At 42.4% G+C, this 17,525-nt stretch overlaps 2 protein-coding genes across 8 annotated transcripts in view; both read right to left on the bottom strand.

Moving 5' to 3' along the window:
* MLH3 (mutL homolog 3) overlaps window positions 1-950 on the bottom strand; it is a 28,357-nt gene extending 27,407 nt beyond the window's left edge. For 3 of the 6 annotated variants that reach the window (XM_006745789.3, XM_081830205.1, XM_081830206.1), the window contains exon 1: window positions 815-950. The gene's annotated coding sequence lies outside the window, so the exon portion shown is untranslated. Of the gene's footprint in view, window positions 1-489; window positions 650-814 lie in introns of those variants that run through there. The other 3 variants (XM_081830207.1, XM_081830204.1, XM_081830208.1) reach the window with 3 other exon arrangements.
* A 1,841-nt stretch (window positions 951-2,791) lies between these two features.
* ACYP1 (acylphosphatase 1) lies at window positions 2,792-17,399 on the bottom strand. 2 transcript variants are annotated; one of them, XM_081830216.1, is made up of 3 exons: window positions 17,137-17,399; window positions 11,447-11,544; window positions 2,792-3,204 (listed from the first exon to the last, which is right to left on the bottom strand). In XM_081830216.1, the coding sequence occupies exons 1-3, from the start codon at window positions 17,297-17,299 to the stop codon at window positions 2,989-2,991; spliced, it is 477 nt and encodes a 158-aa protein (XP_081686342.1). In that variant the 5' UTR covers window positions 17,300-17,399; the 3' UTR covers window positions 2,792-2,988. The 2 variants fall into 2 exon arrangements, with proteins under 2 accessions (XP_081686342.1, XP_081686344.1); XM_081830218.1 differs by lacking the exon at window positions 17,137-17,399 and adding an exon at window positions 11,958-12,110.
* Between the last annotated feature and the right edge of the window lie 126 nt (window positions 17,400-17,525).

Here is a 17,525-nt window from a genome sequence, read left to right as displayed (position 1 = left end):
TCAAGAAGAAATGGGCATTAAGAGATTATTATTCATTATTATTATTGGTTAAATGTTGCCTCAGAGGAAAGAGACTGGGAATGGAAAAGGGTAAAGCAGGACTTGCCTTTTCATTATCAACTTTTCTGTATCAGTTGATTTTTACATCTTGTTCACACATTACTTTGATAAAAAGTTTTCAGAAGGTCCCTGTATTAACAGTCTTTTGGTATTTACAGATGGCTACACACTACCTTCACAATAGTGATGGTCTGGGGCTGCCTGAACTTGACTTTACGTTTTCCTGTCAGGTATAAAATATTAAGATTATAGTGCCACTAAAGGTCTCCTCCCTTCTTCATAAGTGAGACAGCAGCAGGAGCTGCACCTCTCGCAGGTGGTAGGGCTAGTTTTCTAAATCCGGGAACACCAGAGCTATAATCGCAGATCTGATGTTTTTTAAGGTAGGCAACTTTGCAGCCGGCAGCAACTGAGAGGTAAACATTTAACTGGTATTCCGACTGTTACCCAACTTAACGACTTCTTGATGACATCCCAGTCTTTCCCGGGCCACAGTCAAAGGGGACGATTCGGTCCGGGCCTCCATCGGCGAAAGCTCCGCGGGGGCAGGACCATCCCCCAGGCTCAGGCTCAGGCTCCACCCCGTCCCCTCCCCCCGACTCCCAGGCCGAGCCCGGCCGCCCTAACGCAGGAGGCCTCCGGCAGCCCCTGCGCAGCTGGGTCCCAAACACGCCCGCGGCGGGCGTCAGGACCTTTCCGCCGTTAGAAGGGCTCCCGGAACCGTCCCTTCGACGCGTGCTTTCCCCCAAGTCACCTCGAACACAGCTTCACCAACTCCCGGTTACCAATCGCCTCGGACGCGGGGCGCGGGCACGTTGGCTCGCGAGGCTCATGCACGCGCCACGAGCATGCGCTTCCGAGGCGACTCGCGGGGAACGCGCGTTTGTCGGTGACACCCAAATGCGCATGCGTACCAGCTGTTCTCTGATTGGGAAACTAGGTGGGTGTGTGTATGTGGGGGGGGGGGTCTCTTCACATTGGTACCCGAATTCTCAATAGTTATACCCCTTTAGCATGGTGTGAAAAGCTGTTTCCAGCAATTTTCACTTTTGCTTTTCTTGTGTTCCTTTCCCCCTTCCTCCTTCGTACTACCTACCATTTAATTCAATATGTTATTTTGTGTTTTGTAGGTCTTCTCTCACTAGAATGTAAACTATTTGAAGGTAGGGATTTTATCCATTTTGTTTACTTTACAGTGCCTGTCCTGTTAGGCATTCAGTGGATGAATCACAGCCTTCCATCTTATACAGTTGTAGCATTTCAGAGGTGGAAAAGACTGAGAAACTAGCTCGACCCTCTTAACTTACAGGTAAAGACACCAAGACTCATCTACTTTTTTGATATGTTCCTAATGCCACCGCAGCTCCTTTTCTGACTGAATGAGAACTGTAAGAACATTGCGAGAATAGGTGTTTGGGAAATTATTAACCAATCCTCAGTTTTTGCTTTCTGTCTCATTTTCATCGAAACCTATTATTTTCAAAAATTGTAATTTATGACAAACTTGTTAAATCCAGTAATCATTTCCTATATACCTGTTTAATGGCTGACCAAGCCAAACTGGGAAACATGAAGGGCTGATGAAGCAAAATCCTGATTATTGCTTGTAGGGCTGCCCTAACAAAATACCAGGCTGAGTGGCTTAAACAATAGAAATTTATTTTGTCACAGTTCTGGAGGCTAGAAGTCTGAGGTCAAGGTGTTGACAAGTTGATTTCTTCTGAGACCTCTCTTCATGGCTCACAGATGGCTGTCTTCTCCCTATCTTCACATGTTCTTTCCTCTGTGCACATACATGTCTGTGGCCAATTTCCTCTTTTTTTAAGGACACTGGGGCATACTGCATTGGGGCCTTCTCTAATGACCTCGTTTAACCTTAGTTACCTCTTTAAAGGCTCTATCTCCAGATTGGCACATTCTGAGGTACTGAGTGTTAAGACTTCAACATATGAATTTGGGGTGGGCTGGGGGTGTGTGATGTAATTTAAGCCCATAACATAGCTTTATATGAAATCCTTGCCCAGAGGAAAGGAATGACAGCAGAAACTCCAGAAAAGTAAAAGTAATTAGACCAAAATGTCATTTGAACACCTAACAAATTGCAATTGTGGTATTTGTTATTATTAGGTGTGCAAGTTCCTGAAGAAAACTTCATGGAAACCATTTTAAAAAGTGATTCAAGGGTGCCTGGGTGGCTCAGTCAGTTAAGTGTCTGCCTTCAGCTCAGGTCATGATCCCAGGATCCTGGGATCGAGCCCCACATTGGGCTCCTTGCTCAGGTGGGGAGCCTGCTTCTCCTCTCCTTCTGCCGCTCCCCCCACTTGTCCTCTGTCAAATAAATAAAATCTTAAAAAAAAAAAAAAGGTGATTCAAAGTAACTGTTTTCTCTTTCAGCTCTCTTTAAATTACATCAAAATTCGGGCGCCTGGGTGGCTCAGTCGTTAAGCGTCTGCCTTCGGCTCAGGTCATGATCCCGGGGTCCTGGGATCGAGTCCCGCGTCGGGCTCCCTGCTCGGCGGGAAGCCTGCTTCTCCCTCTCCCACTCCCCCTGCTTGTGTTCCTGCTCTCACTATCTCTCTCTCTGTCAAATAAATAAATAAAATCTTTAAAAAATAAATAAATAAATAAATAAATAACATCAAAATTCTCTTCCCACAGATGTTTACTGAATAAATACCTCTTATTTTGCCCCAAATGAAGTTCAGCAAAGATAAAGACAGTACCCTATGCAGAAGGTTCTAATGTATTTTTATTTAGAATTGTGTAGAGTCTGTCATCTTTCTATCATACATATAATATACAGTAATATTCAAATATCTGATACTAACATAACTTACTGACCAATTCTAATACTGAACACAGACTGTTCTATATTAACAATAAAAACAAAACCAGTGAGTTTATCTTAGAAAATTTAAATTCAGGTCATTATTTCACAATCTGGAAATCTGAGTAATCCAACTTTACGATGACTTTCTCATTCCTGAAGTTTGCTCTGTCGATGTGTGATTTGGGACTTCCTCTTGTCTCAAGCCATTCCTGCATATGACGCACTTTAGAGATGGGACCTTGCAATTGTCCTTGCACTGTGCCCTCGTCAGTGTTCTGGACCCAGCCAACCAATCCCAGCTTTTTACCCTCAGCCTAAGGGAAAGAAAAATACGAGAGAAAAATCCAGTGAGATTGAACAAAACAGTGAGACTACAATGTGTTGTCAGAATCTTGGCCTAGAATCAAGCCACTGAAACTAATTTGATGTTGTCCAGAACAGTCACAAGAGAACTACAGCAAGGAGAATCTCACTGACCTTAACATGAAGTGTTGGCCATTTGACTCCATTTCCTTTTACCCTATAAAACCTAGGCACTAGAAATTTTCACTACGTAGTCAATTTGGTTAAGTACTAAAGACTTAAGTACTAAAGCAAATCAGATGCTTTTAAAATGACTCCCTAAGGCTGATTGTTGTTAGGATCCTGGGCTGTATCTTGCTCATTTTCCCTTCTCCTAATCAAGAATCTAGTGGGTATATTAAATAGAAAAAGCATGAAGTTATCTGATCCTTCTCTTTGTCTTCAGCCAGGACCACACCTAAACAAATCCAGATGAATGAGTATCCATTGTATCTTTAAAGATCATTATTTCCTGGGCAACTCATTCCTTTGTTCTCACTTTAGAAAAATTGTCTAACCCAAGGTCTTTATGATGCATCCAAAGCCCACGTTCCGTCCTCCTCCTACAGAAGGAAAAAGCATGTAGTGATCAGCCTCTGAACATCAAAGTTTCATGAGACTACATAACTATTAGGTTTTTACTTGACTTTCTTCTCTTCTGTCTAAATAATCACACCTTTAAAGTTGAATTTATGAAGACCATCTAATCATTGTAGTTGCTTTTCTCTTAGCCTTTCCAATGTTCTTTCCTTTAAGTCATGAAACTGTGGAATGACTGAAAACTGGGAAAGGTAGCAATGTTTAGAGGTAATTTTTTTTTAGTTTGCAAGCAGAAATATTAGAAAAGTTATCATTTAAGTAACCTATCTAAATGGAAGGAATTGGATTACAAAAGAAAATGGGAGTTACCATGACTGCATGCCCAAATGCCAGAGGAGTGACCTAGTAAATATGGGAAATTGCTGCAGTTGGCCAAAGAAAATGTTATGCACAGCAAAACCATGTTTGATGAGAAACTAAAGTACCTATCAAATCAGTTATGTTCAAAACAAAGACATGCTTGTATAATGAACAAAAGAGACTGCAGTCAAATAACAATTTAAGGAATACAGAGGAAATTAAGGAAGGAAGAAAAATAGAAGATACCTATAGCACGCATTAAGTGCCAAAGATGAGGGCATAAAAAAGGATGCAGAGAATGGATTTTAAGGAAGACTACATCCAATTTACTTTGTATAACAATTGCTCTCTTCTGCTTCAAATTAACCTAGGACAGTCAGCTATCCCCAGCTCTTCAAAGTTACCTTATATGGTAACTAGCTATAATAATGATTGTATTGAGTTTTGAGCAGGAGTTTACAAAGTCAAATAAGTTTTTAAATTGCAATGTGATTTATCTGAACTCCTAAGAGTGAAAAAAACACTCCCAAATTTGATTAGTGTTGAGAATGGGAATTTCCTGTAGGTTTTATTTGTGCATTTGATTCTGTTTTTTATTTTTAAATACCATAATGTTGCTGACTCATGTTCCATTTTGAGTATCTATCTAAAGAAGCAAATAGTGTTGGGCGCCTGGGTGGCTCAGTTGGTTAAGCGACTGCCTTCGGCTCAGGTCATGATCCTGGAGTCCCGGGATCGAGTCCCGCATCGGGCTCCCTGCTCAGCGGGGAGTCTGCTTCTCCCTCTGACCCTCCTCCCTCTCATGCTCTCTGTCTCTCATTCTCTCTCTCTCAAATAAAAATAAAAATAAAAAAAATAAAAAAAAAGAAGCAAATAGTGTTTGTTCCTAAGAAAATTCCAAAAAGCTAATTCTTCCTCATAACCATATTCTGGAAACATTATTTTAAGTAATATAATCACCAACTCCAGTTTCAATCTAAAAAGAAAGTCCCGGGGCGCCTGGGTGGCTCAGTCGTTAAGCGTCTGCCTTCGGCTCATGTCATGATCCCAGCGTCCTGGGATCGAGCCCCGCATCGGGCTCCCTGCTCTGCGGGAAGCCTGCTTCTCCCTCTCCCACTTCCCCTGCTTGTGTTCCCTCTCTCGCTGTGTCTCTCTCTGGCAAATAAATAAATAAAATCTTTTAAAAAAAATAAATAAAAAGAAAGTCCCTTCAGATCAATAACCTAGACTTCCAACTTAGGAAACTAGAAAAAGAAGATCAAGCCAAACTCAAAACAAGCAGAAAGGGGGCGCCTGGGTGGCTCAGTCATTAAGTGTCTGCCTTTGGCTCGGGTCATGATCTCAGGGTCCTGGGATCGGGCTCCCTGGTCCGCGGGAAGCCTGCTTCTCTTCCTCCCACTCTCCCTGCTTGTGTTCCCTCTCTCGCTGTGTCTCTCTCTGTCAAATAAACAAAATCTTTGAAAGAGAAGAAAAAGAAAAAAAAAAACAAGCAGAAAGATAAAAATAGTAAAGATTAGAAAGATCAACTAAGGGCGCCTGGGTGGCTCAGTTGGTCAAGCGACTGCCTTCGGCTCAGGTCATGATCCTGAAGTCCCGGGATCGAGTCCCGCATCGGGCTCCCTGCTCGGCAGGGAGTCTGCTTCTCCCTCTGACCCTCCCCCCTCTCATGCTCTCTCTATCTCATTGTCTCTCTCAAATAAATAAATAAAATCTTTAAAAAAAAAAAAAAGAAAGATCAACTAAATTGCCAAACCTCTAGCTAGACGAATAAAGAAAAAAAGAGAGAAGGCTCAAATTACTAAAATCAGTAATTAAAGAGGGGACAGTACCAGCAACCTTACAAAAATAAAAAGGATTATAAGGGAATACTATAAACAACTGTGTGCCAACATATTAGAGAACTTAGATGAAAAGGGAAGATTCCACGGGGCGCCTGGGTGGCTCAGTTGGTTGAGTGACTGCCTTCGGCTCAGGTCATGATCCTGGAGTCCCGGGATCGAGTCCCACATCGGGCTCCCTGCTCGGCAGGGAGTCTGCTTCTCCCTCTGACCCTCCTCCCTCTCATGCTCTCTGTATCTCATTCTCTCTGTCTCAAATGAATAAATAAAATCTTTAAAAAAAAAAAAGGGAAGATTCCTAAAAAGACTCAAACTACTAAAACTGACTCAAGAAGAAACAGGCAATCTGAATAGGCCTATGACAAGTAAAGAGATTGAGTTAGTAATTTAAAACTTCCTACAAAGAAAAGCCCAGGACTAGATGGCTTCACAGGTGAATTATACCAAATGTTTAAATCAGACTCTTTCACCAATCCTTCACAAACTCTTCCAAAAAAACAGAAGAAAACTCTTCCCAAATCATTCTATTAAGCCAGTATTACCTTCATATCAAAACCAGGCAAAGACATCACAAGAAAACTATAAACTAGTATCACTTGTGAATATTGACGCAAAACTCAACAAAATATGAGCAAATCAAATCCAGCAACATATAAAAAGGATGGCCCACCATGAAAAACTGGGATGTATCCTAGGAATGCAAGGTTAGTTCAACATAGAAAAATCAATACACCGCAGTTTAAAAATCATATTAACTAAAACACAGTATTAATAAAATATAACAAACCATATTAATAAATAAAACAGAAACCAGATGAAAACAGATGATCAACTCATTGATGAAAAAAAATTTTGACAAAATCCAACACTCAAACTAGGAATAGAATGAAACACACTCAACTTGATAAAAAGGCATCTGTGAGGGCACCTGGGTGGCTCAGTTGGTTAAGCGACTGCCTTCGGCTCAGGTCATGATCCTGGAGTCCCCGGATCAAGTCCCGCATCGGGCTCCCTGCTCGGCAGGGAGCCTGCTTCTCCCTCTGACCCACCCCCCCATGTGCTCTTTCTCATTCTCTCTCTCTCTCAAATAAATAAATAAAATCTTAAAAAAAAAAAAAGTAAAAAGAAAACCCACAGAATAGAAGAAATATATGCAAATCTTTTAAGTAACAAGGGACTAGTATCCTGAATATACAAAAATTCTTACAATTCAACAATAAGAAGACATAGCTCACAGCAAAGGATTTAAATAGACATTTCTCCAAAAATGATATATTTTATTTTCTTTCATGTGCCAATAAACACACAAAAAGATGCTTAACATCATTAACTATTAGGAGAAGGCAAACAAAATCACATACATACACCAAGTATCTTACATACACCAGAATATTATTCAGCCTTGAAAAAGAAGGAAAATCAGATACATGCTAGTGAAATAAACCAGTCACAAAAGGACAAATACGGTATGATTTCACTTACATGAGGTACCTAGAGTAGTCAAATTCATAGAAACAGAAATTGTGATTACCAGGAGCTAGGTAGGGAAAGGGGGAATTAGGAGTTATTGTTTAATGGATACAGAGTTTCAGTTTTGCAAGATGAAAGAGTTCTGTGGATGGATGGTAGTGATGGGTTGCACAATGATGTGAATGTACTTAAGGTCACTGAACTGTACACTTAAAAATGGTTAAAATTATAAATTTTACATTATGTATATTTTACCACAATTTTTTTTTTTTTTATTTATTTGAGACAGAGAATGAGAGAGAGAGAGAGCACATGAGAGGGGGGAGGGTCAGAGGCAGAAGCAGGCTCCCTGCCGAGCAGGGAGCCCGATGCGGGACTCAATCCAGGGACTCCAGGATCATGACCTGAGCCGAAGGCAGTCGCTTAACCAACTAAGCCACCCAGGCGCCCTATTTTACCACAATTTTTTAAGAAAGTGTTTTGCAGGGCGCCTGGGTGGCTCAGTTGGTTAAGCGACTGCCTTCAGCTCAGGTTATGATCCTGGGGTCCCGGGATTGAGTCCCATATCGGGCTCCCTGCTCAGCGGGGGGTCTACTTCTCCCTCTGACTCTCTTCCCTCTTGTGCTCTCTGTCTCTCATTCTCTCTCTCAAATAAATAAATAAAATCTTTAAAAAAAAAAAAAAGAAAGTGTTTTGCACAGTTTCCAGGTTTTTGAGGTTTTCTAGTTTTCTTTCTGTTATTGATTTGTAGTTTAGTTCCATTGTGGACGGAGAACATGCTTTGTATGACTTCAATCTTTTAAAATTCATTAATACCTTAAAATGAAATAAAACAACAAAAAATCACAATGACATACCATTTCATACTCACTAGAATGGCTCTAATAATAAAGATAGACAATAATTATTGACAAGGATCTGGAGAAATTGAAATTCTCATACATTATTAGTGGGAATATAAATGGTACAGCTGTTTTGAAAAATAGTTTGGCAGTTCCTCAAAAAGTTATACCTAAACTTACCAGGTGACCCAGCAATCTGCTCTTAGGTATATATACCAAAGGGAATTGAAAACAATGTTTACATAAAAACAAATACATAAATGTTCACAGAATCATTATTCATAATAGCCTAAAAGTGGGAACAACCTAGATGTCCATCAATTGGTGAATGGATATATAAACTGTGGTATAGCCATACAGTGACATATTATTCAGCCATAAAAAGGAATGAAGTAGGGGCGCCTGGGTGGCTCAGTTGGTTGGGCGACTGCCTTCGGCTCAGGTCATGATCCCAGGGTCCTGGGATCGAGCCCCGCATCGGGCTCCCTGCTCGGCAGGAAGCCTGCTTCTCCCTCTCCCACTTCGCTTGCTTGTGTTCCCTCTCATGCTGTCTCTCTCTCTTTCTCTCTGTGTCAATTAAATAAATAAATAAAATCTTTAAAAAAAAAAAAAAAAGGAATGAAGTACAGTAGTCCCTCTCCATCCGTGGTTTAACTTTCCATGGTTTCAGATACCCTCAGTCAACCATAGTTCAGAAGATGATCATCCCTCTGAAGTGTCATTAGAAGGTCAGCAGTAGCCTAATGCTACGTCACAATGCCCACATCATTCATCTCAATTCATTTCATCATATAGGCATTTTATCATCTCACATCATCACAAGAAGGGTGAGTATAGTAAAATAAGATATTTTGAGAGAGAGAGAAAGACTACATTTACATAACTTTTATTATAATATATTGTAATTTTTCTATTATTTTCTATTATTAGTATTGTATTTCTATTATTTTCTATTATTAGTATTAACCTCTTACTGTACCTAATTTATAAATTAAATTTTATCATTGGTAGGTCCATATAGGAAAAAGCATAGTATATATAGGGTTTGGTACTAACCACAGTTTCAGGCATCCACTGGGGGGCTTGGAATGTATTACCTGCAGATAAGGGGGACTACTACACTGATACATGCTATGATATGGATAAACCTGGAAGACACTGTTAAGTGAAAGAAGCCAAATACAAAAGACCACATATTGCATGATTCCATTTACATTAAATGTCCAGAATAGGCAAGTCCATAGAGACAGAAATGAAGTTAGTAGGGGCTGGGGGGGAATGGGATTTCTTTTTGTTCTGGAATTAGTGCACAACTTTGTGAATACACTAAACACCACTAAATTACACACTTTTATTTAAAAGCGTGAATTTTATGGGATGTCAATTATATTCCAACTTTTAAAAAAGTTCCTTTGAGTACTCTCATCATTCATTCCAGGAATGAGTGATTGATGGGATTGAATTCAGAGGCCAGATGATATCAACATATAGACTGTCATGAAAGAAAACTGTTAAAATGAACACATGGTTAAATGACCGTAAGCGGTAAAGAATAAGCTACAAGTCTAATTAAGAAGAAAAAGAGATGGCATTTTCTTTTTTTTTTTTAAAGATTTTATTTATTTCTTTGACAGAGAGAGAGATAGCGAGAGCAGGAACAGAAGCAGGGGGAGTGGGAGAGGGAGAAGCAGGCTCCCAAGGAGCAGGAAGCCCGATGCGGGACTTGATCCCAGGACCCTGGGATCATGACCTGAGCCGAAGGAAGACGCTCAACCGACTGAGCCACACAGGAGCCCAGAGATGGCATTTTCCTTGTAGTTTTCCAAATCAATATTTGTTGTCTGTTTCTTTTATTGTCTCTCTGAACTGGGGGGTATGGGGACAGTAGAGAAAGAGATGGGCTATACTACTGTCTGGTCCTTTTCCCTCAACAACTTTAATCTTTGAAGCTGTCACCCCCATTTACTAAGTCACAGGAATTTACCCTGCATAACTGGTACCAAAGCTAACTGCAACATAGCTCTTGCTATGATTTTTCAGCAATTCTCTTTCAACAAGCACTTCATATAGGAGTATGAAACAGGAGGAAATGATTTGCAAGTGATTGGAAAAAAGAGATAATGACATGTAACATTCATTTTTCAAAGATTTCAGGATTGAATTTTATGTACCACAGTAAGGAATGTGACACTTGGAAAGTTCCGCAGTCTTAACTCATTATTTTTGGGATTGGCCATACATTGGGAAGGCAATAGCCTGATATCCCCTTAACAGAGACAGAAGGGAAATTGAGATTGCAACTGCATGTGCATGTTGTGGGAAGATTAGTGACATTAAGGCAGAGGTACAGGCTGTCCATGGTTTGTTCATCCCCACAGTTACTCCATATTACTCTAATAGGAACACTAGACTCCATGTTCAGTGTTAACCATTACTTACCCTGGAGTAAATCAACTATTTTCATGAGAAAAGCTTTAGCTTAAAGAGGTAACTCTTCTTTCAGAGCCATAATGAATAGAAAGGAATCAAGTGGGGGAATGGAGAAGGTTGAAGAAATGAAAGAGGTCTGAAGAAAATGCAGCAGCTACAGAGGAAGCAATTACGTAAATTTCATAACTATCATGAGTTCACCTAAACGCCATCTGACTGGGACACCTGAGTGGTTCAGTCGGTTAAGCGTCTGCTGTCGGCTCAGGTCATGGTGCCGGGAGCCTGGGATGGGGCCCAAAATCAGGCTCCCTGCTCAGCGGGGAGTTAGCTTCTCCCTCACTCATGCTCTCTCTCTTAAGTAAACAAATAAAATCTTTAAATGCCATCTGATCAACATTAGCCCTCCTACAAGAACTGTGATCTGGTTTGATGAGGCCACAACAGGGAGAACTGGGGAATCCCTTAATTCCCCTTGGGAAGAGAGAAGCTCATTAATATGTGTCTAGGTACCCTGGTACCACTGTCAGAAAAGAACGATAATAACAGCACATGATTCTGCCATTTACATTGTCTTTCATCCACTGCAAGGCATTTTCATTCCCATTGCTCTACAAACCACCATGCAGCTACCAAAAAGCGGGCTTCTCCCAAGGCACATTTATTCGTCAGGAACATGGTCTCTTGTTCCCCTACACGTAACCTAGGTATGTCCCCAAAGCCTGTAGGCCACATACCTGAGTGTACTTGCGGAAAAACACCCCTTGGACCTTCCCAAAAATTTCATAATCCACTGATATCAGGGTGTCCCCTTCTGCCATGTTCATGCCTACACCTGTCAGAGACCAGAAAAGTAAAGGGCTCATTATCCTATTCCAGGACCCCAAATCCCGAGGAAGAAAGGGCCAGACCCACACTTCTCCATCTGTAACCACTGCGACCTCACCCTGACATTATGGTCCTCCAACGCCAGAGCACGCAAGCGGACACGTGCAAGCCCGGGTGTGCGAAGTAACAGGAAGACACCTGGGCCAAGGAGCTTTGGGTCTCAAGTGCCCACAGAGGCCCCCTTTGGGGCAATGACCTGCTTATCCAATTGCCTCCCCACACCCGTCCCCCGTCGGGCTTCCTCTCCATCCCTTCCTCTTCCCAGGGACCCAGCTTCCATTGGCCACCATAATCCCCTTCTACTAACATTTTAGGGGTATCAAACTATGGACACGCTACGGGGCCCTATCTCAGGCTCACCCTCCTCGTCCTCCTCTCGGGCGCCCGTGATTACACCGGCGACCAGCACGCCAACGGTTCCCACAGCCGGGTAACCTCGGCGCCCGGAAGCCTAGAGAGCGGCTCCTCCTTCGCTGTCTCACGCCCATCACCTCCAGCAACCAATCAGAAATGGCGCGCTCAGCCCAGAGCCCGCCCAGAGGGTGGGATTTCCAAACGCTCTTGTCTGAAAGAAGTAGCAAGCCTCAGGTTGGGGATCTGTCCAGAGTCTTAGCTCCGATTCTACAGACCCAGGCCTCACCCCACCTCTGTCACTAAGCACATTTTTTCTCATTTTTTTCGTGGGGAGAAAGGCGTAGATGAAGAAGGACTTGAAATAAATTCACTCACTCAATAAATATTTACTGAAAGCCTTCTGTATGCCAGACACAGTTCTAGGTGGTTGACCTACATTAGTGGACAAAAAGGATCACTGGCCTGGAGGAACTTAAATTCTGGAGGTGGGAGATGGAAAATAAACATTAAATACATAAATAAATTGAATAGGACACATACAGGCATACCTTACCTTACTGCACGTCACAGATACTACGTTTTTTACAAACTGAAGGTTGGTAACCCTGCATTGATTAAGTCCAACACACCATTTTTTCCAACCACATTTGCTCATTTTGTGTCTCTGAGTTGCACTTTGGTAATTCTCACAGTATTTCAAACTTTTTCATCATTATTATATTTGTTATGGTGATGTATGATCAGATTACAACTCACTGAAAGCTCAGATGATGGTTAGCATTTTTGAGCAATTTTTTAAAATTAAGGTATGTACATTTATAAAAAAAGTATGTACTTTTTTTAGATATAATGCAAATGCATACTTAATAGATTACAATATAGTGCATGAGGAAACCAGTGCATATAAAAGCTATATTTCTGGGGCGCCTGGGTGGCTCAGTTGATTAAGTGTCTGCCTTCAGTTCAGGTCATGATCCCAGAGTCCTGGGATGGAGCCCCATATAGGGCTCCTTGCTCAGCGGGGAGCCTGCTTCTCCCTTTCCTTCTACCACTCCCCCTGCTTATACTCTCACTCTCTCTGTCAAATAAATAAATAAAAATCTTTAAAAAAAAGTTTTATTTCTATTTGACTCACTTTATTGCAGTGATTGGAACAGAGCCCACAATTTGTCTGAGGTATGCCTGTACCTTTCTGCCCTGACTTCTTTCAGTTCTCCTCAAATTTGGGGCCATGCCCCAGTCTGGAATGGTAGCAAGGGAGATATGTGAATAGGAAGGCCCAGAGGAGGTTACTCCTCCTCCTGTGTTTCTGGGAGCTGCTTTACCTTACTAAGAAAAATCTAAATAATGCTTCTCTAAATCAATCAATCACAAGCACATGCAAAATAACCCATGGCTCCAGAATCACCATTGAATCAATTGAAGCCAAATGACCAAAATGCATGAATTTCTTTTGAGAAAACGGAATTGTCAAGGGAATTGTGGCTGATGATTATTAAAGGTACAGTTACCTTGCAGGCATTTGAATCTAGCTACCCTTATGATTAAGAATGTATGCAGGAAAACTGTAGTATTTATTTTTCTTCTTTGAATAGCTTGTATACATTACATCCCTTCATAACATAAGGCTCCATATGTGAATATTCCAGGTGGGCAGACTTGGTGAAGTGAGATGGATTTGCAATGGAAGCCATAAAGATTAATCATTTCACTTGTTCCCCCACTGAAAAGTGAGGATCCAGAGCCTGAAGAATCATATAACCTCAGTGCCAGAGTGGGGGTGGGGTGGGAAGCTGGACTGAATGTTATTCTTGGCAATATTTGAAAATAATGGCTAAAAAGAGTGCCTGGCTGATGTTATTTCTTTCTCTAAAATTCACTTTTATTTTTATCTTTTTTATTTATTTATTTATTTTTAGAGGGGGAGGTGGGCAGAGGGCTAGGGGGAGAGAGAATCTTAAGCAGGCTCCACATCCTGTACAGAGCCCAATTCAGGGCCTGATCTCACAACCCTGAGATCCTGACCTGAGCTGAAATCAGGAGTCCCTTATCTTTATTTTTTAAAGATTTATTTATTTTAGAGAGAGAGCACTAGCAGGAGGGGGAGAGGGAGAGGGAGAATCTCAAGCAGGCTCAATCTCTCATGACCCTGAGATCACGACCTGAGCTGAAACCAAGGTCAGATACCCATCTGACTGCGCCATCCATGTGCCCCTAAAATTCATTTTGAAAAAACAAGTTTCTCGATAGAATTAAAAAAACTATTGTCTACTACATATGAGACACTGTAGGCTATACAAAGATGAATGATATAATCTTCGTCTTCAAAGAGTTTTTTATTTAGTATAAGGGACAAATATGCATATACATAATGACAATAAAGTGCACAACATGCTAGTCAATCCCATGAACATCCATTGAGAGCTCATCATGACTCAGCCCTGTGCTACAACAAGAACAGAAAATACTTGAGAGTACAAAGGAGCAAAAAGATTCATTCTGACTGAGAAGATTGGGAAAGTGTTCTTGGAGGAAGCAGCACATTATCCAGGTTACACAACCACAACCAGTAAGTGATGGAGCTGGGATTTATTTCCAGGCAGTCTGAGTACAGAATGCACTCCCATAAATGTTATGCTCTACCACCTCCCAGTGCATGGAGCTTGGGTCAAGGTAATACCACTGAGAAGTAAGGAAGGAAGGGAGGAAGGGAGGAAGGGAGGAAGGAAGGAAGGAAGGATGGAAGGAAGGATGGATGGAGGAAGGAAGAAAGGAGGAAGGGAGGAGGAAGGGAGGAAGGGAAGAAAAAGAAAGAAAGGAAGGAAGGAAGGAATGAAGGAAGGAACGAAGGAAGAAAAGAAAGAAAGAAAGGGAAAAGAAAAGAGAGAGAGAAAAAGAAAGGGAGAGGAAGTGCAAGCAGTCAGGTGTGGCTAGACCAGGGGTTCTCAACCCCGGCTGCACATTAGAACACTGGGGGAAGCTTTTAAAAATACCAATACCCAGGTCTCACCCCCAGAAGTTGCTTTCCAGGGAGTCCTAAAGCTCAGCTAGGGTTGATATCCACTGGACTAGACTCTGGGGAGGCAGGGCTGGAAAGGTAGGCTGGACCTAATCTGGCAGATTGAAATACCATGTTAAATTATGTGTTTCAGCTTGAAAGGTAAAAGTAAAGAAGGTATAGGCAAAGAAGAAGCCACTGGGTAGGAGAATGATGGGCTCAGAGGTATTTAAGATAATTACCCTGGCAGCAGCGTAAAAAATGAGCTTGGGAGCAGATGTTGAAGGCAAGAATAGCAGTTAGGAGAGTGATGCTGTCCCAAAAGAAAAGTGAGGAAGAACTCACCTAGGGCAGTAGAAATGCAAAGGAACAGTCATATATGAGACATTGCAAAGTACATTAAACAGAGCCTGCTGACTAATTGGACAGAAGGGGTGACAAAGAGAGGGAGGAGTGCAAGATGACTGATGCTTTCAGCACAAAAGAGAACACCGGACAAGGGGCACCTGGGTGGCTCAGTTGGTTGGGCGTCTGCCTTTGGCTCAGGTCATGATTACAGGGTCCTGGGATTAAGCCCTGAGACCCACATCGGGCTCCCTGCTCAGCGGGGAGTCTGTTTCTCCCTCTGCCTTTGCCCCTCCACCCACTTGTGCTCTCTCAAATAAATAAATATCTTTTTTTTTTTTTAAACGGGAACACTGGACATGTAGATGGGGAAATGGGGAGATGATCATGAGTTTGTTTTCTGTCATATTGAGTTTGAGGTTCCTGAGGAACATTCATGTGGAGGTGCTAAATGGGCAGCTAGAAATTTGAGTCTGTAACTAAGGAGAGAGCTCTGAGTATCATTTAAACATAGGAGAGACCTGAAATTTCAGCATTTGGTTGAAATCATTAAGGAAGAGAATGTCTGGGACTGTGTGTATATGAGAAATAAGAGGGCTTTGGAAAACACCTAAATTTGGTGGGCAGGTGAGGAAAAGACATAAATGCCCGAGACCTGGAAGAAGATGGAGCAAAAACGTAAAGAAGAAACCAAGAAGGCACAGGAGCAAGTGAGAAGAGAGTTCCGAGGGAGTGAAAAATCAATGATGGCAAATGAGTAGGCTAAAGAAATAACAGCTTTTGTCTTTGGCCATTGGGAAGTCATCAACAGCCTGGCAGTTAAATAAAATGGAAAAGGTGGGAGCCAGACCACAGTGACTGGACACTGAGGAGCAGAGGAGGGAATGGGGACCCCAAATGCACAGTTGTCTATTAAGAAGGCTTGTGGAGAAGAGGAGAAATAAATGGGACCTTAAGATGAGAGGCAGCAGGTCACAGGAAATAAGTTTGTTTTGCAGGGGAAAGTTAAACATTTTAAAACCAAAGAGAAGGGGTGTGTGGATAGATACAACTTGAAGTGAACAAGAGGGAGGGATAAAGTGATGGAGTCAATTCCTGGAGGGTAAGGGAAGGGACTAATTCAACAGAACTCATGGAAAGAGGAAGATTCTTTTTCCTCGGATACAAGAGGGAAGGAATTCAAGATGCAGGGAGGCATTCTGGGGAATTCAGCCAGATTGGAGGGGAGCTGCAGGAGTTGATGACAGGCAGGCCAGATGCTGAGATAATTAGGACCTTGAGAGTGGGGGAAATGTCTGAAACTGCGTATATAGAGAAGGCGACAGAGTCAGCTAGGAAAGAAAACAAGGACTGCCCTGGAGGGCCCACCAAGGAATTTCTCTGGAACATGTAAAACTGTAATAATGACATGTTGAAGCATTAACACTGACTACTGCTGTCCACTTTATTTCCCATGTGCCTGAATCTTCTGAGTAGTTACAGGAAAAAAGTAAACTGCCTGTTCCAAACAGCTCACACAAACGAACTAAAGCATGAAGACAAACGCTCTTCTAATGTTAACAAGTTATAGAATATTATTTAGCGTTGAAAACCAGGTTATACAGATTATTTTCAATCTGGTAGGTAACTTTATTATCATTACACTTGGCTGAGTCACTCTCGGGCCCCACGAAGAGACGGCCAGAGTTACCACGTGAGAGTAAAACATTGTATCAAAATAATTAGATTGGCTATAAAAACTACCTCGGAAAGACACTGAGTAGCAAAACCTAGCCAAGTTGCTAAAATTTGACCGCAAGCTCCAAACTGTTGGCTAGGAAAAGCACGGAGGGACGGCCATACCTGGGGCCCGTACCAAGCAGCCGAGCGTGCTAAGAAAGGCTAGCAGCAGGCCCACTCCCGCTAAGTGGGCGGACACCGGAATCCTGCGGCAGGATGACTCCAAGGCACATCTAGGGGCGCCGTCTTTTGCCAGAGAAGGGCACACCCCAAGGTCTGCGAGCATCGTTCTCAGAAAAATACAAGCTCTTTGATGGAGCCCCAGAAAGCCTCTCCCACCCCCTCTCCCGTTCCCCAAGGGCAGGGCGGGACCGAGCTGCAGAGTTAGCGGGACACCGGGTCAAGTGACGCTCAAACTGACCACACCCCCCTCGCGGGCGTCTCCGGACCGCGTGCGGGCTGCGCCTGCGCGCGCTTCCGGGCGGCGTTCGCGGCTAAAGAAGGGGCTGGGC

The sequence above is a fragment of the Leptonychotes weddellii genome, chromosome 9 (assembly GCF_054177405.1).
Source record: "Leptonychotes weddellii isolate Sample4059 chromosome 9, ASM5417740v2, whole genome shotgun sequence".
NCBI lineage: Eukaryota > Metazoa > Chordata > Mammalia > Carnivora > Phocidae > Leptonychotes > Leptonychotes weddellii.
The sequence above is the reverse complement of the archived record's forward strand: the minus strand, read 5'-3'. Positions and strand labels throughout refer to the sequence as shown.

What these genes read in the sequence shown, in the direction of transcription:
- ACYP1 (XM_081830216.1), bottom strand. Translation starts at nt 17,299, where the DNA reads ATGCTCGCAGACCTTGGGGTGTGCCCTTCTCTGGCAAAAGACGGCGCC. An exon ending in CTGCTTGGTACGGGCCCCAG is followed by an intron (nt 11,545 to 17,136) that starts GTATGGCCGTCC and finishes GGTCTCTGACAG; the next exon opens with GTGTAGGCATGAACATGGCA. An exon ending in TTTTCCGCAAGTACACTCAG is followed by an intron (nt 3,205 to 11,446) that starts GTATGTGGCCTA and finishes TCTTTCCCTTAG; the next exon opens with GCTGAGGGTAAAAAGCTGGG.